Below are 13,043 nucleotides of genomic sequence, written 5' to 3'. Positions count from 1 at the left end.
AAAAGCCTCCTACATTTTTACACCCAATGAACTACTGAGAGCTGTATTAGCTACAGATCTTCACAGGTAAATCCTGTGTCCTTTTCCTTGAATTCATCTCCTTCAGGAAAACCCAGGGTTCAGCTCCATGTGACAAATGGGGGACATTAATCATACTATCTATCACAGAGTCTAAAACTCATAATACAGCCTGTAGAAGGTGGCTCAGAACAGCCAATTCCAGAGCCTGAACACACCTCCTGCTCCAGCAGACAGGCTCAGAACCTGTCCATCCATTTCTTAGAATCCACACATTTCTTAGGTGCCTACAGTTCAGGAAACTGATTAAATCCTATATGATCTATATTTTGAAATAAATTACCCTTAAAAATACTGTTTATTTCATATGTATTTAAATTCATTGAAAGCAACACAAATTAGGACAACTGAATAAAAAGATCCATATTTGTGGTCACTGAGAGCAGCATGATCAGTTCAAGGGCAGAGTCCAGATGAAGAGAAATGTGGTCTCAATGCTGGTGCATGCAAAACACCATCAACTACTACATAAATCTCAGCAGATTTTCAGAGTCTTTATTCACTATCCACATGCAAGTTCACTGCAGGACTAAGATCAAGTAACTTCTAACACAAACCAGCAAAGGATTAAATGAGGTAATTTTCTTTACAGTATTATTGCACAGTGTTTTATATACTGTACAAGAAAGTAAGGAAGAAAAGCTGGAGGAGGTCCTGTTTTCATGCCAGACCAATTATACCTATTGGATTTCCATCTGCAGCAAAGGCAGATGCTAATGACCAAAATGTATTCCTTTATCCTGTACCTTCATCCATCACTCTCTCCAACTGAGATTTTCTCTTTGCCCCACACCTCTGGTCTCCCAATTTTTTCACTAATCCATCTCAAGTCAGTGATGTGTTAGTTCCTCACCCTTGTAGGTAAGAATAGGAAATATAAGATTTGTTGACTAACCATAGAAAAAGGCTCACTCTTAAGCTGAAAAGAATGCCACCTGTATGCTGGGAAATGTCTGGTATGTAGCTGCTCACTCATTACTTCTGACTTTACTATGAATAAGTTTCAAACTGGCATTCTTTCAGAATTCAATCTTCCCAGTCTGAAAACTCATGAAGTGCTGGAGGTGGGGAGGATGACTAAAAATGTTTCAAAACCCTTAGAACCAATGGATTTGAACTTGCTAGCTACATAAGATTTACATACAGCCATTGCACCATATAATTTCATACAATCTGAAGAAACTTGTACTTAGTCACCCTCCAGAAATTAAAAAAAAAAAACAAAAAAACAAACAAAAAAAACCCAGTAAAAAGCTCTGCACTACCAAAATCTTCCTTCTACAGCACCCTTGGAAAAAAAAAAAAAGGAAATATTTATTTGCTGTTCTGAGGTTTGGTTGTGTTCATTGTGTGTCAGGTTGCCTACAGACCCATTTATCCAATTCCTGTAAGACAAAGAAAAACTGCTTGTCCACTATTAAGATGATTTTCCAAGCATGGAACTACTGACTACAGACAGAGCTACTGAGTGAAATTATCTCCACTTTGCCATGACAGAACAGCCTGTGCTGGCATTATTCAGGGCAGTATCTCTGGGACAGTCTGAAAATCACACTGCTGCTTTACCATCAATTTTTGCAGAGCAGAAAAGGACTCAGATCCTGCAGGGTTTTTAATGCTTTTGTACAGTAGATTATTTTTGTACCTAAAACAGGCATGGCATTAAAAACCCCAATAAACAGAACCAACAAACAAATCACCTTTCTTTCCTGTCAGCAGCAGTAGGAATGAGAACTTCAAACAGGAGTGTCTTACAGATTTAACTAGTGAGAGATTCCTATCAACTACTGTAGAAATTCACTCAGAAAGAAAAACCCTCCCTTTGCAGCAGCTACAGAGAAAAGGTCTCTGAAGCAAAGACATGATCACAGTCCCAAAATCTGATTATTTCTGGTACTCCTGCCTCATCATATGAATAATACATGCTTTTTTTTATTTTATACTTTTTCCAATACCTCAATTTCCTCATTATGAAGTAATTTCTATTGTAAAACACATTTCAAATCAATATCTATTTAAATTACTTCTAGGCTTAAGTTTTGGCAAAAATAAGTATGCAACTCTCAAATTGTATTCTATAATGGTAAATAAAAATAGGCTTGTCTAATTGTTCTTCCCAGAGAAATTCAATATAGCCTCAGCTTCCAAATAAAGCATAAAACTATTTAACATGACTAAATATATTGCAAATGATCAGTTCTAAGGACAATTCATGTTGACAGTGGCCAGAGGAGGTCCTCTAAACACCCAATACAGAAATGGTAGAAGCAATGCTTTATGAGAATATTTACAAAAAAGAAAGTTATTCCTCTCTGTGGTAGCATGCATTAAAAGAAAGCAAACAGACTGTCTCAAAGCAGACTAGTATCAATACAAAATAGTTGGGTTTTTTAATGTGACAAACCAAGAAACAAAGTGTTCCCAAAATATACAGAACTGACCCACTGCTTAAGCAGCACCTGGTCTGCTTAGATTCTGAACAGATGAACTTGTGAGATGTTTAATTTAAGAAAAAAAAAAAAAAAGGCACCTGTCAGGCTTTTTTACATCATTGCTCAAGAAACACCTGGAAGTTCAATTCTGGCAGAAGAAGCACTTTACATACACACAACAGGCTTTGTATCTTCGTTATGGCAAAGTGTATTTTTACTGCTTAGCAGGAACCCAAAACTCAAACCTCTCCAGAATCTAAAAGCAAGATCAAGAGCTGTGCAAAAGAGCAAAAATACACCCAAGTTTTAAGAACAGGCTGGACACAGCATAATCAGTGTACTGATAAGCCTGAGGTGAGAGAGGGCACAGCAAGGCTGTCACCATAAGCAACTTAATAAAAGGTTAATGAGCAAGGTAGAGCTCATTAGAGAACTAACACAGATGAACCCATCCCTACTGCAACAGCACCATCAAGCAAGGAGACAGACACCTGAAATAGTCCCTACTCTGTGCCCCTAAATCCTATTAACCACTTTAATAGTCACTGTTAAAAGGACATGATAAAGTTAAAACCAACAGTGTCCACAGCATTAAAGAACTGGTTGAGTGCATACAATGAAAAACCAAAGGCTGGACTCAGGTTACAAGATAAACTCCACTTTGTGCTGATAGCATTCACTGCCCTGGTCTATTAAAAGAAATCTACAGGAAAACAAGGTTGTATTAGGTTTTTCCCACATCTGAACAAGACACTGCTCTGACATACCAAAATGTTTGCAGAAAAAGCTGTCTCCCATTTCTATTATAAAGCAACAAATACATTAATATTAAATACAAACATTTAAGTATTGCTATTATCAATAGAATTGCATAAGTCCTTTATCAATTATGACCAAAAAAAACCCCAACAAAACACAACAAACCCAGCCTACATTCACTGGATTTTACCAACAGCCTTACATCCAGGAATTTCCTCAAATTCTACTATTCTATTTCACAAGATAGCAATTCCCATTCAATAGCAGAGCAGCTACAAAACAGAGTGCTTTGCCAGACACAAACACATTTATTAAAGAGACAGAGAAAAGTGATTACATGCTATTAGAGTAAAACACAAATTACTGCTTATTAGTTTAGACATAAAGCACAACCCTTCTTTTTCAATTAGTAGACAATTGCTTTTGGGGAGAAAAATGTGTATAAAATGCTAGACCAACTTTAAATGCAGCTTCACTGCCTCTCCCTATAGACTCTGAGGGCAGCAGGAATGCAAGATGCCTTTTCCTGCTCTCAAGGTACAGTTATGCAGATCACACAAAGCCTGTAGAAATGGATGATACCAAATAGGATCTTACTCATCACTGCTGTGCTGTATAAATTTTGTACCTAACTGGAAAGAATACAAAGTACTTGAGGAGTCATTTGGCTGTAGTAACAGACAGTGCACATATGACTAGACATTTTTTAAATACAGTATTTTGTAACTAAATAACAGAGGAGGCCAGGATCTGTAACACAAACTGAGTTATAACATGTTCAGAATCAACTACTGGCAAAAGTTCTCTTCATATGCCATTCACCACTCAGTAACAACCTCTAGAAGCTGCCTAATACAAAAGACAAGGAAAACAGCATATTTTTATATACTAATTAACATCTTGAAACAAGATAAAACTCTTTTGTGGGCTTCAATGTGGAAGCCACCAGAGAAGCAAAGTGCCCCTTTTGACCAGATAAAGGGAGAACTCCTCACACTCCAAGTACTTTTGTTTACAAAGTTGCAATCGCTGTTATCCAAAGTTTTATTTACAAAATTACTTGAGCAAGAGCAGGGAGACATCAAAAAGGTTTTGAACTACACATGGAAGCAAATACTATGTACTTAAAGACATATAGGCAATAGGGAAAAAACTGGGAGAGAATGATCACATTCCACGTAGATGAGAAATTTTTAAGCTTTAAATAAGGTAAGAAGTTATTAAGCAGCTGTGAAACTCCTGACTTTCTCCTAGATATTCTTTGCTAAGAAATACATTAGCATACCATAATCCCAAATCCAATGTAATCTTACAATTTAAAGCCCCACTTTTGCATCTTATCAGCAAGGGACTTGATTTTCCAAACCAGCTTTCAGTAACACCTGAACTCTCAGCTCTGCCACCCCCTAAGAGTGCACTGTTACTGCTCAGCTGCTACCAAGTGTGGGGATTCACCTACCTAAATTCAGCCTGGACATGCTGGGGAAGAATTTGTGGATTTAGTCGGTGTTCCACAAAACTCTGGGCCCCTGTGGACACCTCAAGGTTCCCACCTGAAGCTGTAAATGCCATGGCATGGACAGATGGGACACCAATGAGCCAACCTTCCTTCCTGAGGACAATTCCATTCATGTGCATTGAGCCTTAGTGTCCCCTTCACAACACAGGGGTTGGAATGATACCTTCAGTACAGGGCATAAAATGTAAAGGTCAAAAGCACCAGAGCAGGTTTGGACACTTTCACTGAGCACAGCACTGTCCAGTGGGAAAATCAGCTATGACACTGCTTTTTCCTCTGAAGTACTCATGGATTCCCATCTCCTTTAACCACAAAGAACATTTTAAGTTAACAGTTAATTCTTCTTAGTTTTAGAATTATTTATGCTTCATATATCATTCTGAGTGTCAGTTACCTTCTATCATCACACTGCTCATTTCTGTTTCAGGCTCTGCACTCTGCTCCTTTCTTTATTTGCCCTTCCAGTCCCTCATCACACAAGCCTCATTCGTTCTTTATGGTGGCAGAAAGTTTGAGAAACACGTGGAAAACTGAGTGGTCTCCAACTAAATGGTGAGAACACCTCACTGTCCACGTGCATATCTCAGAGGCAAAGTGAAGATGTCTGTCTTCATCTGCTGGAGGGGAGGGGAGGAGCACATCATCCATCACAGGTTGCACAGGAACCCTAAAAACTTGTCTAGGAGTGCAAAGTTCATTTGTTCTGTCTGGCTGTGCTGAGAGTGCTGACTCTGCACCACAACTGTGCTGTCCCAACCTCTCCTTCAGGCTCCTCTCCACTTTACAGCTTCACTCTTTCCAAAACAGTAACAGAATGGAAGCCAACTTGCTGTGACAGCTTCCCTGCTGGCCAGGGATTGCTCTCTTCTGGAGAGCAGTTCAGTACCTCAAAACTTGAAAGAACCACTACATTACTCAAAAAACGACTTATTGCTCTGTCAGGGCTATCCAAATCTTGGATATTTTAAAAATCCACTTTCATGAGAGCACTTATACATTCAATTGCAGGGGAAGCAGCTGAAAAGTCTTCAGAAATTACACCACTACAAAACTAATTACACTTCAAACAGGCATTTTCAGTTACTCATCTCTCATGAATTTCAGGGAAAAGGCTTATTGCAGAAGAATGTTGTAAACAAACCTAAAATCCTTAGTTAACACATAACAAAAGCTCAAAAGAACAAAAGAGAAAGGAAACGTGGTACCCTAAGAGTGACAAGACACAACAGAAAGGAAGCACAGTACCTGAGCACCACAGTACTTCTAAGACATTCAATATCAATATCAGCAGATAGAAACAAAGTGAATATGCCCCTTGCCACTTCTGCTACAGAAGTATCAGTGCACATTTCATTATATTCACTATATAATGCAGTCTGGGCTGCAGTCTGTGCATTTGTAAAAGAAAACTACTACAATACCAAAAAAAAAAAAAAACAAAAACCCAGAAGGTCCTTCTAAGTTTCAGTTACCACAGTAGTGGTGATAGTTCTCTTATCAACTTTCAGACTTCCTCCAAAATTTACTGAGGGAATTAAGCAGGCCAGAATGCAAGCAGACTGCCTATATCATGGGATCTCAAAAATATTCCTTAGACAGTGAACTCTGCCCTTTCTTATATTAAGTAATAATCACCTCACCCCTAGAGGTAAGCAGCAGCCACAAGTCTTGCCCTGGTGGCTCACCAGCGGCAGGAGCTTGGGAGGACACCCCAAACGCACACACTCTCCATGGAGCCATCCTCCTACCTCTTCCAAAGAGGGACATCGCGCTCCTATTGTCACACACCTGACAAGATCCCCAAACTTTTCATACATATTGATTCTGCCACTTAGTTACACCCAGATGAGGGCATAGAACAACCTCACTGTGCAAGGCTTCTTCACCTGTTATAAATGGAAAATGATCCTTCCTTTCAGGAAAGCTCCTGCCAGCAGACAAGCAATGTACCGTGCTAAACACCCATTAAGAGCAAAACAGCAACTCAGCTGCACAGCACCCAAAGTAACGCTGAGGACGCAGGCCAACTCACCTGATTTTATAATTGGGTAAGGTGTGCTTGCGCTTAATTACTTTCTTGAACTGGTTGACTATGATAGAAGTGAGCTGAGGCATGGGCCTCCCTTCAAACTGAGACTTCACCTCAAAGAGTATCACGGGGTCGTCCATAAAAGAGAAGGACCAGTGAGTGAAGGGCAGGCGTGTGAAGACCAGCTTCAGCCTGCCCATCACCCGGGAGATCTTCACGAACAGGTAGGCCGACTTGCCGAACACCAGGTCGGCATCGATGGCCAGGTGGAAGCCACCATTGTATTCCAGGTCTACCTCAAAGGCCAGCTCCTCGGGACAGCCCTCCTCATTGCAGGCCACCGGCCGGATGAGCTTCACGGACTTGAAGACAGGCAGGACATCGCCGAGAGAGACCTCCCTGAGGCTGAGCCCCTCCAGCACCTTGCCTGTCATCTTGGCCTGGAGCAGCTCCTCGAACTCCACCTTGATCTTCTTGATGACCCAGTCCCTGACCAGGGCAGTGTCCCTGAGCTCCCTGAAGAGGAAGAGGAAGATGGCATTGAGGAAGTGGCACGTCTCCTCGCGGGAGGAGGGGGCTGGAGGGGGCTCCGGCTGCTGCTGCTGCGGCGGCGGCGGCTGCTGCTGCTTGGGGCCGGGATCGGGGCCCGGGGCGGCGGCGGGCGCGGAGGCCGGGGCCGGGCTGGGGGCTTGCTCCGCGGACGCCGGGCCGCCAGCCAGCTCCGCGCCCTGCAGGTATTCCCTGAGGCCGTGCTCGGGCGCCACGCGGGCGTAGACGATGCCGCCGTACGCTCCGTCCGCCCTGGGGGGCTCGGGCTTCCTCCTGTAGACGAGCAGGAGCTGTACCAGGAGCGTGAGGCAGCAGCCGGCCAGCGCCGAGAGCAGGATCACGTACAGCAGCGGCATCCTCGGGCCTCCGCGCTGCCCCGGGCGCGCCGCCCTCACCGCGCCGCCGCCATCGCGGGGGTCGCGCCCGCGCCCCGCCGGCGTTTAACGGCCGCGGCCGCCAGGGGCCGCCTCATCCGGGTCCCCCCCGCCGCCGGCCGCGGGGCGGGGCGGGGCGGCTGCGGCAGCCAACCAGCGGTGCCGGCCTCGCCCTCCTCGCGCTCCGATTGGCGAGCCCGGCGGGTTACGTCATGGCGCCGGCCGCCGCCGTGGCGTCATGGCGCGGCGGGCGTGTGCGCGGGGGAGGGGGGGGGAAGCTGCGTGGGCGGAGCGGAGCGGGGGCGCGCGGAGGGGTCACCCGCGGCCGTGAGGGGCGGTGCGCGCGCTCCCGAGAGCCGGCCCGGGGCGCGCTGCCTGAACTCGCTCCCGAGACCCATTCTCAGGGCGCGCTCCCCGAACTCGCTCCCGAGACCCATTCTCAGGGCGCGCTCCCCGAACTCGCTCCCGAGACCCATTCTCAGGGCGCGCTCCCCAAATTCGCTCCCGAGACCCATTCTCAGGGCGCGCTCCCCAAATTCGCTCCCAGGGAATCCTCTCCCGGTGTGCGTTCCTCGTTCCCGCTCCCGGCCGCATGGTCCCGAGACCCTGTGCTGGGGCGCGCTCCCGAGACCGCCCCCGGGTACGCGCTCCCCTAATTTGCTCCGCGGCCACAGTCCCGACACGCGCTCCGGGCGCGCTCCCGAGGCGGCGGTGCCCGGCGTGGCGGTGCGGGCAGGGGGACGCGCCGCCCCTGGGAAGGCGACAGGTGTCGGTGGCACTTGGTGGCCTGAGGAGCACCGAGGGGCGGTGACGGAAAAAGGACATTGAGCATCTTCAAAAATCGGCGGGTGCGTGGGGATTGTTTCGGTGAAATTGCTCCGGAGAGGGGCGATGACATAAAGTCTGTTTTCGTGGGCGTTGTGTGACTTCCTAGAAACCTCCGTGGTTCCTGCTGATGAGAGATGCTTTTAGCGCATTAAAAATAAAACCCAAACCCTGCCTAGATGACATTTTATCCAGCTCTGCTATTATTGGTGATGAGATATAAATCTGTTTCCGTCCCCTCCAGCTATCTACTTGTGCTTGAAAGTCGTCATTGAGTGCGTGAGGTAAAAAACCCTACCAAACCTGTGGAGAAAAGGAGCATGAAGGAAAGAAAGCTGAGAGCTTTGCATGATATTTCAGCCTCTGATGTGTGTGAGACCGCTGCTGCCCTGTGGGTAGGACAACCAAGGACAGAGGTTTCTTTTAGGACAGACTGGCTTCGATGAGATCACAGAGGAGAGCAGAGGAGGGATCTCACAGCCCAGGCTGCTCAGAACCCTTGCAGGGAGGTGACAGATGTGGGCTGTGCAGGAGGCACAGCCAGTGACAGCCCAGCCAACCGGGGACATTGGACATTGCAGGGAGGATGGACATTAAAGCACTGCTTTAAAACCACTGAGCGAGGAGAGGAAGGAGAAACGTGACATGAGGCAGGGCTACAGCATGCAGGGAAAACGTGTGACTCTTCAGAAAGGGTCATTTTGAACATTCTGAGAGGTTAATTCGGAAGAGCCATTGAAATTCGGCTTACAGAATTGTCATAGGAAGTGCCCATATTTTTACTGTAAAATATAAACATATATCCCAAAGAAACTCCTGTTATTCTAGTCCAGCAAACTCATTTAAAGGCCAGATCAAAGATGTATATACTGCTAGAGAGTGTACAGCTGTACACTGTTTTTCCAGGTGCTTCCCTTTGTCCGGGGTAGTCTTTTCTTTCAGTCTTGAAATAGAAGTTTTATGATTTCTGAAAGGCAGCAACAATTGAGACAAAAGTTACTTTAATGATTAAACTTGTTTTTTACACTCTTTTCCACTAAATACCTAGCTAAAAGTCCTTTGATTATGTTATACTGTAATAGAATAAAACTCATGCTCACATTGTTGGTTGTTTTTTTCCCCAACCTCCAGAACCGCTTAAAAATGCGAACAAGAGGAGAAGAAAATGTGAAATTTTATTACCAAGAAGATAAAAGCTCTCTTCCCCATCCCCCTTCATAAAGTGTGTGGGGTGGGAGGATTGAAAAGCTCTTAATGATGTAGTGCTGTGGTTTGAAACTAGAGATTCAGAGTATGAATTTTTTATAGGTCTTGTGACTGAAAGTTGAAATGCCTGGGTGTTTAACAGAGCACTTCTTTAGAAATGCCAGAGAGGTCATTAGTCCAACATTTGAGCTGCTCTGTTACGGGCCTTCACCGTGGCTAACACAGCCCAACGTGGTAATAATGGAAAGGTTTGGGATTTGCAACTAAATGGCTTTTCAGATAAGGACTCATCTATTCAAAAAGGCAATAGCAGCCTTGCTTTTGGGTCAGGAGGAACAGCAGGAGGATAAAAAAAAAAAGTCATGTTGCAGATGTCTCAATTGAGTATTTTCTTCTGTTAGACAAGCAGAATAGGGAATTTGGCACATTCTGTGCACCTGATGGCAGCTTAAGAGCCTCTGAAATGTTCAGCTCAGTAATGGCTTTTCTCCTTCCCCGGGAACATTTTCAACAGGAGCTGTGTTATCTTAAAAGCCACGTTCTGAAGCAAGAGTCGGGCGTGTTTTAGCTTTTTCAATGAGAGTGGGAGAATGGAGGGAAATAGCAAATGTGTTAACGTGAATACAAAACGATTGTGCAAAAATGTTATATAACATGGGATTGAAATAAAAGGCAAAGATATTTAAATTTGTCAGGTAGAGGAGAAAATGAAGATTCATTTTAATACTATCTAAAAAGGGGCCTTTAAGAACATATTTTACTTTGGCTTCCATCTGGAAGGTTTTATTTGCATTTTCTGGAAGTCTAGATGAATAGAAAGGTTTATGTAGTCTCACCAATTTCACCTGGGTTACACAGAGCTTTGTAAAACTATGTAGAATGTACTCAATTGTTTACTCTTTGAATAGCTGGAAATTATTAAATGGGGCTGAAGACATGCAAAAGAAAAAGGCCTATATTTATACTGATATTTTAAAAAAGTACTAGGAATTAGTTCATTAAAGGGATATTTTACCTGTATTTAAACAAGGAAAATACTCTTTTCATTTGTAAATCAATTTAGCACATGACGGCAGCAAATCGCTAAGTGCAGAGCTTCAAAATTAATTTCAACACTTTGTGGGAGATTTCAACAATGATAGTGCACCAAGATTGCAAAATATGTAGAGTTCCATAATTGACAATGCAGAACTAGTAGCATAAATTCACAGAAGGGATATGTTTGAGGCAATTGTGCTGTTCAAAGCAAGGAGTGGTAGTGCCTTGGGAACATTTGTCTCAATTGACCTCACTCATGCCTGATCCACTGGGCTTTAGGAGCCTTTTCAGTGACCCCAGGCAGCAGGACCAGGCAAAGCTGCACACTTTAAAGTTCATGCTGTGGAACCAAGGAAAGAAACATCCACATCACAATCTTGGAAAGACAATTACAGTTGGGTGGGTTTTATTTTTTTCAGAACTGCAAAGTAGTCTAAATAGATTGTTTTTCAAAGCAGGATGTTTTGTAATGAGTGGTTTTAGTAATTTTCTTCATCACTGGAGTGGAATTGTTGCCTTCTTTTGTAATATCTGTTGGCAAAATTATTTCATTCTTTCCTAGGCCTCCTATTGTTTTTGTATTACATCTCTTAGAGACCAAAATTAGATTATCATTCTCATGGTGCTGCATGAAACAGGATTTAGAAAGTGATTAGGTAAATTCATGAGGAAAAAACAATCCATTGAAGGCTATTAAACACAAAGATTGCTGGAAGTTACACTGGGACAGACAGCTGGCAGGTGTCTTTTCCTTTTGACTGTCCTCAGGCATCTACAAATTCAGTCAGGATATGCTGCACAGGATCAGGTGGTCTGTTCCAATGCTAAAGATATGCTAAAACCCAAAAAAAGAGGAAACATAGTGATTGGTACTGCTTCCAGTTCTGGTTCTGAACTCTGCCAAGAAAAGTGTTACCTTAATATCAGGCAATTCTGCATTTTATAGGTATAAACCGCTTTAAAAACACTGGGACTTTGGGTGAGATTTCCTTTGATGCCATCTAAATTCCTACTTTTGTTCTAATTCTGCCTTTGAAGGGGCAGGTTGCACTGTGAGTCTGCTCCCAGAGCTGGCAGAAAGAGCTCACCCTGTTTCTAGCTGGGCCCTGGGGAGTTTGTTCAAATTTGTCTCATGTCCCCTGTGAGCCCATTCCTTGTCCAGAGGAGAATGCATTGCTTGGGGCTCCCTATTAATTTCCAAATCTCTCAAGTACATTTCACTATTATAATCTAAATTCCCCCACTCAGGATTTTGTGGGGAAAAAATCCAGTTTGGGTGACTCAATCATATTTATGCTGTGTTAATGCTGCAGAGAACCACCAGCATTTCGTCAGCCAGAATAAATCATTGGCCCTCTTGCATTAATGCATCCATTTATCCTACTAAAAAATATGACACATGCATCCCCCAACTTCTAGTTATTTTTAAAGATGGAAGCTGAGAATTTTGGAAGGTTTTATTCCTATACTTGAAATGTCTCACTGGAAGACTTATTTTTCTCAAGATGAGAGTGCATATTGCTTTTTGGTGGATCCTATCTGAGATATCCAACCCTCAGTTTTCAGAGATAATGAGAAACTACAGAATTTACTTTGAAATTGTGAATATTGCCTGCAGGAGGAAAAAACCAAAAGAACTCCATTGGCTGAGTAAAGATGAGAATGCCCCAAATTGACACTTCTGAAAAAGAAAAATTCTGGGTCCAAGTTTGCAGATCTGGTATAATCTGTCTCACAACAGGGATGCTGTCATTTATCAATCTTACCAGCAACAAGTACAACACTTGAGTTGTTTGGTAACAGTGGCTAAGAGCCCAACCACTTTGGATCAGAACATGTTAAAAAAACAAAAAGACAGTGAGGGTTTGCATCCAAGATTTAGTTTGGCCCAAATACAAACCCAGTATTTTCACTGAAGCTCATCTTTAATTATCTTTTAAAGTATGTTCTGCTTGTTTAATCAAGAGCTTAACATTTTGGATGTAAAGATGCTTTGGATACTTACTTCAAGAGGCTCATCATACTCAAGTTTAAAGTATCATGATTCTTAATTAGGGATTCTGTTACTATCTTACATAGACTCTGGTTTTTATTATATCATGAAGGAAGATACTCCACTTAGGAACTGTAGCTCTCAGATAACTTTTCCAAGATTAAAAAAAAAAAATTAAACCAGCTATTTTAATTGTAAATATAACAAATTCAGGTTTTTAGTATTACCAGTATGCAAGGCA

General features: G+C 43.3%; 1 protein-coding gene across 1 annotated transcript in view; it reads right to left on the bottom strand.

The window, feature by feature from the left end:
• Window positions 1-7,863, bottom strand: part of PDZD8 (PDZ domain containing 8) — a 52,397-nt gene extending 44,534 nt beyond the window's left edge. Inside the window, exon 1 of the mRNA XM_054636987.2 lies at window positions 6,821-7,863. Coding sequence (XP_054492962.2) covers window positions 6,821-7,722 — 902 coding nt within the window. The 5' untranslated portion in view covers window positions 7,723-7,863. The remainder of the gene's footprint in view (window positions 1-6,820) is intronic.
• Window positions 7,864-13,043: the final 5,180 nt, after the last annotated feature.

Source organism: Agelaius phoeniceus, chromosome 9 (genome assembly GCF_051311805.1).
Source record: "Agelaius phoeniceus isolate bAgePho1 chromosome 9, bAgePho1.hap1, whole genome shotgun sequence".
Classification (NCBI taxonomy): domain Eukaryota; kingdom Metazoa; phylum Chordata; class Aves; order Passeriformes; family Icteridae; genus Agelaius; species Agelaius phoeniceus.
The sequence above is the reverse complement of the archived record's forward strand: the minus strand, read 5'-3'. Positions and strand labels throughout refer to the sequence as shown.